This window comes from Musca domestica, unplaced genomic scaffold, assembly GCF_030504385.1.
Source record: "Musca domestica strain aabys unplaced genomic scaffold, Musca_domestica.polishedcontigs.V.1.1 5, whole genome shotgun sequence".
Classification (NCBI taxonomy): domain Eukaryota; kingdom Metazoa; phylum Arthropoda; class Insecta; order Diptera; family Muscidae; genus Musca; species Musca domestica.
Genome location: NW_026712346.1, coordinates 10,082,753 through 10,088,752, shown reverse-complemented (window position 1 = coordinate 10,088,752; position 6,000 = coordinate 10,082,753). Strand labels below are relative to the sequence as shown.

At 38.0% G+C, this 6,000-nt stretch overlaps 1 protein-coding gene across 3 annotated transcripts in view; it reads right to left on the bottom strand.

Annotated features, from left to right (window-relative positions):
• Positions 1–845: 845 nt before the first annotated feature.
• LOC101898046 (atrial natriuretic peptide receptor 2) overlaps positions 846–6,000 on the bottom strand; it is a 110,579-nt gene continuing 105,424 nt past the window's right edge. For all 3 annotated transcript variants that reach the window (XM_059128060.1, XM_059128061.1, XM_059128062.1), the window contains 3 exons: positions 4,258–4,356; positions 4,069–4,179; positions 846–4,015 (listed from right to left, as the gene is read on the bottom strand). In XM_059128060.1, coding sequence (XP_058984043.1) covers positions 2,114–4,015; positions 4,069–4,179; positions 4,258–4,356 — 2,112 coding nt within the window. In that variant the 3' untranslated portion in view covers positions 846–2,113. The remainder of the gene's footprint in view (positions 4,016–4,068; positions 4,180–4,257; positions 4,357–6,000) is intronic.

Below are 6,000 nucleotides of genomic sequence, written 5' to 3'. Positions count from 1 at the left end.
TCAAGTCGCTTCTTTACTTTCGATCCATTAATGCTGATGTTGCTGTTTTCTTCCGTCCACTTCCTTGACGTCGGGTTACGCTACCAGTATCACGGTAACGAGCGATGGTACGAGACACAAAAGATTTATTCACATTTAAATGCTGGAATGCTCTAACGATAGACACTTGTGGTTTTCCAGCCAAATATAAAAACACTGACACTATCACGCTTGAATTCCATCACGAATAACTTTTTTCATCTGTCGGAAATTTCATTAGTTTGGTGCATCAAATATGTTAAATCGGCAGAATATATATGGGAGCTATATATATGTAAATTGGCAAATACATTTTTCTATCAAATTCCGTTACACATTTCTAATTTGAAGACTATATCTGCAACCGATCAATAGATATGAGCATACAAAATATAAATTTTTTGGAGGTACCTCCGATTCTGATGCTATGTATCAAGTTCCAAGTGTGATTCCAAAAATGTATACAGCCTGTGTTACTTTCAGGCGATGCTGAAATTCTGGAAATTCTGTTCAGCAGTTTTTGAGTCCATAAATTACAAACAAACGTACAAACATTTTCCTCTTTTATAGATAAAGATAACGGAAGGACAGATGGACAGACGGACGTCCATAAATCGACTCAAAAAATTATATATCTCATTTTCTTTTCTCTGTTACACACAAATGCACAAAGACATAATACCCTGACCACAGTGTGGTGTAGGGTATAAAGATTGTACTAATTTCAGAACAAAAAATGTTACGCCCGTATGTATACGTTTGTTGCATGGTCAAGGACCCACAAAAGTCCTTGGCTTAAAGCCTGCCGATAAACATTTATTACACATACATATTAATAATTTTGTGTACATACACGGCATAGTTTTTATTTTATTTGGTTTTGAATGAACTCTTAAATTTGCGTTTTTAAATATTGGAACACAACAACATAAATATAATAATAAATTAATAAAACAGTACAATAGGAACCAAGATCCTTAAAATAAATATTTAGAGCTAGTTTCTATATACATACAGATACATACAAGTAAGTAAATTGTATTCGAAAGTTAATAAGGCCAACGTTTACGTTCGGTTCTTAAACCGAGTCTTTTTTACAATTCTCTTCAGAGACCAGCTAAGATAGGGGTATGAAAGCATGACGTATGAATTCACGAAAAATTATGAATATGTCTGTTTTTATGTTTAGTGAGGTACTCGCTGGATGTACATCGTTAAATGACTATAAAGACGACGAATGGCTAGTATAATGGCACTGGTCAGTAATCAACGAACTCAATTAAAAAATGATTTTAAGAGCAACAAGTAAAAAACCCTCCACCATTTGAAACTTTAAAAATTTCAAAAAAACTTCCGGAAACTACCACTTAAATGAAAAATGAATTGCGAACTTTAAATGCCAAATTTGAAACAATTCCGATGAATAATGTCGCTAAAATCATCAAAATACCGAATATCGGGAGCTACCGTTATATGGGGACTATACGAAGACGTGGACCTGCATACAAAAATGTTTGTCATAGACTGTAGTACCCATTACGAACTTCAAATACGAAATTTTAAATAATTCCGGTAAATAATGTCGCTAAAAGCATCAAAATACCGAATATCTGGGGGTGCCGTCATATGGGGGCTATACGAAGACTTGGACCTGCATAGAAACATTTAAATATGAAATAATTACCTTAAAAACTGCCGCTAAAATTATGAAAATTCCGAATATCGGGAGGTACCGTTATATGGGGGCTATAGGAAAACGTGGACGGATATGGACCTTGAACCTAAACTGTGATATGCGACCTAATTAGTCTGGTAAATAATTTTCCAGCTTATTTCTTCAAGTTGTTTTCCCTTAAAATTGCCTACACGTTTTACTAGTTTTTTTTCAGGTTCTGGTTCTCTTGTAAAAAGTTGCCAAATATGGTTAATAAAGTAGTAGATTCCTGCAAGTTCTTGAACGGAGCTATACATAATTATTCTTTGTTGTCAAAAGGTTTCACAGCCAGTCAACGTGCTGAGATCACTTTGTCGTCTATACTATTCATTTATCGATGCACACACATACATACATATCTAGTTCTAGGCTATATTTTCATTAAAATTGCATCTGCTGACTAACAGTTTTGGTCGATTGATGGATAAGTGGTGACATAATACTGTAGCCATCTGGCGTCGTTGGCGTTAGCGAGGCGTATTGTTCGGAGCTCTCTGCCTGATTGCTGTGATCCATACCGATGCCAACTGATTGGCTAGCATTTTTATCGCTGTTGGCAGTGACGTATCTATCAGTGATAGACGTTTGGACTACTACGTCTAAGCTTGTGTCATTGGTTTGCGGCGAACATCTTCGAACATTCGTTAACAGTTCAAATTCATCACATTCGGGCTCTGGCATCTCCACGGAGGCGCTTGGGAATTCCAAACATGCAGTGAGAAGACTGGGATACTTCGATATGTATTCGATTATGTCGGAGGCAGTGGGTCGTTTTTTGGGATCGCGGTTCCAACATGCATTTATAAGAGCTTCTAGTTGCGGTTTGATTCCGACCGGTACCTGCAACGTATTGCCACTTTTGACATACTCCAGAACTTGGTTGTTGGTCAGTCCCTGATATGGAACAGAGGCAAATGTTATTATTTCAAAGAGCACAACGCCGAACGCCCATACATCAGATGCCGGTGTAAACATACCGAGGGCCAAGGCTTCTGGTGCCATCCATCGTACGGGCAACATGCCCTTGCGGTTAAACCGATAGTAGTCGCTCTCATATGTGGGACGAGCCATGCCAAAATCGCCCAGCTTAACTGTTCTTTGGGCACTGACCAGACAATTTCGACAGGCTATGTCGCGGTGGACGTATTTCTGTTGCGCCAAGTAGGCTAGGCCTTTTGCCACATCTACAGCATACATGGTAAGGCGCTTCGATGAAATATCGGAATCATCGCTAATTTTTTCGTTTACCAAATGACGACGAGCCAGAAGATAGGTCTTAAGGTCTCCATAGAGCATGAACTCCATTATAGTGTAGATGGGTTCCGATTGCAGACAAACCCCCAAGAGTTTGACAATGTTCTTATGATTGAAGAGCTTCATCGCCTGAGCCTCCGACAAAAAGTCTAGACGATCTTCAGTAGAAGCCCCCGTTTTGAGGGTCTTCACAGCTACCGCAGTCCAGCCCTCGGCAGGAATGAAGGCTTCACCGCCATACACTGTGCCGAATGCTCCATCGCCTAGTTTCCGGTTAATGACAACATTTTCCTTTGGCACCTCCCATTTGTCTAAGGTGTTTGCGCTATTGTTCGTCGGCGAGAGCAAATCTATACCGAAATTCTTCATGATCCTGGCCGATTCTTTGAGTTTTTTGTCGTACCGACGTTTCCAGAAGAGAAATGACACCATGGACACAATCACTACCGCTGCCAGGCAAACAATTGTTGTAAACGTCACAGTTGCCTTTTCACAGTCCGTGTTTAACATTTTGGCCAACGACGAGAAGGTGCAGTCAAAGGTCCCGTCACTTGGTGGTTTAGCGTCAGACAACCAAACTATGGGCGTCTGGCCCATTACCAACTCACCGCCATTGGTCCTCATGTTTCGTCCGCTGCTAATGATTTTTGGTACATATTTCTTAACTACGAATGATTGATTGTTGCGCCATTGCATGACAATCAAATCGGTTATTCTTGAGCCGCCTTGTCCAAAACGTACTCGACCCGAGAGACCCTGAAAATCGGTCTCCCAAATAATGTCCACCAGCCGTTCCACCATGGACTTTGATTTAAATGTTCCCACGACGTCTTTATTTTCACGCAAAACTGTGTCGACCGCCTTGGCATACACCCAGACAGCGTCATAAGCGAATGCCGTATACTGGGAAACGTCTTTTACATTGCTGTGGTATGAATCTATCCATTCTTTGATCGTTATGTTCTCCTGCATCACGGTATAATTATTCCCGAAGGGAGAGTGGGTAATGCTAAAATGTCCCTCGAATGCCTAAAAATACTAAATTAATTTTACAGCATGGCCAAGCAGCAACCTAAACTAACCTTCTGCAATTCTGCGATCGTGCAATTGATATTGCCCTCTGCAGCCAGAGCTGCCAAGTCCTTCGAGAGCCATGATGGCAAAAACCACACATATCCCTGATACGCAGTCATCTGAAATGGGGAGTATAAGAACAGCAAATATTATAACATAATTTCCTAAAACTTAAATTAAAATATAAATGTACCTACCTCCAGCTTAAAGGCCTCGCATAAGGTCATAGCTGCATATTTATTGTGAATATCGGCAATAATAATTCTAGCATGTCTCTGTTTTAAGTCTTCCAGATGCTGAAATGGGAGAGTTATTTGTATATGAAATTAAAACAAGTGAAGAAAGGTTAAAAGTCGGGCGGGGCCGACTTTTTGATACCCTACACCACTGTGCATATTTATTAGAGCTACCGTTACAAATAAACGTTTATATTGGGAATTGATGTGAAGTGGAGTGTATCAATTATGAATATTTTTCGAATTCGTTTTATGACTTTAAAAAAGTTATAATTTGGAATTAGAGGGAACTAATATATGGGATGTAGATCCAACTCTGAATCGATTTCCACCAAATTTGCCTCTCGTACCAAATACCATTGCTATAGAGTGCATTATATGACTTCGGGAAGGATTATATTAAAAAATATATATCGGAGCAATATATATATTGGAACCGAGTTTCACCAATGTGAAGTGAACTTCACCGACCTTGAAGTATTTGCTCCTAGAATGAATTCGGTCTTATGTGTGAAAATCCACTCCATTTGGTCTGATATTAACAATTGGTGCGGAATAAATGTGAAATCGGATGAAAATATATATGGGAGCTTTATACAAATCTGGAACGATTTTATTGAAATTTATAAGAGGTATTTCTAAGCTGTGTCTGATATCTGAAAACGCTCCATCAAGATACGACAACAAAAATTGATGTGTCTAAAAAGTTCAGATGTAAATTCCACATCATACACAGTCAGTTTTGAATTGATTCTGTAGCAAAGTTCTGTCAATTTCTATTCAAAACGATAGGGTTCTTCCCATAGTTTTTTCTGATGTTCTCTCCCGTATTTGTTTGTTACAAAAACCAAAGGGAAGTGAAAGTGGAATATATTTTTTAGTCGACAAATTTGTGAACGAGTGGGGAAGATATAGTTACAAAAAACAGGCTGTTAGTAGTCGTTTCGAAAAAAAAAAATAAATGCCTTCAGAATAATATTATAACTAGCTTAAGAAACATATCTTGGGAAAACATTGAAAAATATTGGAATATAGAATAATCGAAATTCGCGTGATTTTACAAAAAAAAAAAAAAAAAAAACATTTTCTAGATGACAATTTTCGCAAAAACTCAAAACAAATTTGTCAACAATAAACAGATTTGAGAAAACTTTGTGGTAAGAAGGTAGGACAGCTTCGTAAGTCTACAGAAATGCAACCCTGATGCTAAGCCCGCTTGTGTCCGAATTATTCACAATTATATGCAACCAGTTGTTTTTAACTATTTCCTTATTACATGCCGAAAATCGAAGGATGGGGCTATAGAATAACATTGAGAAAAACATTGACGAACATAGAAATTGTTCTGCTCCAGGAGTAGAACACTTCATAAAAGCGTGGACCTTTATAGACAATATTCTTCCAAAGGAGGTAGAACCTATTTTGAAATGTACATACCGAGTTTTAATTTATTCCGGTTGAAAATGTGGCTAAAATTGCCAAAATACCAAATATCTAATTATATGGCGTCTATGCAAAAATATCGACATGTAAAGACAATGTTATGCTTCAGGGAATAAAATCCATTATGAACTCTATATTTCAGATTTTGACTATTACGTTAGAAACTGTGGCTAAAATCGTCAAATACTGAATATGGGGAGGGATATAGCTTATCTTCGAACTTGACATGTTTGCAGAAAACTCTCTTACGTTTAAATTGTT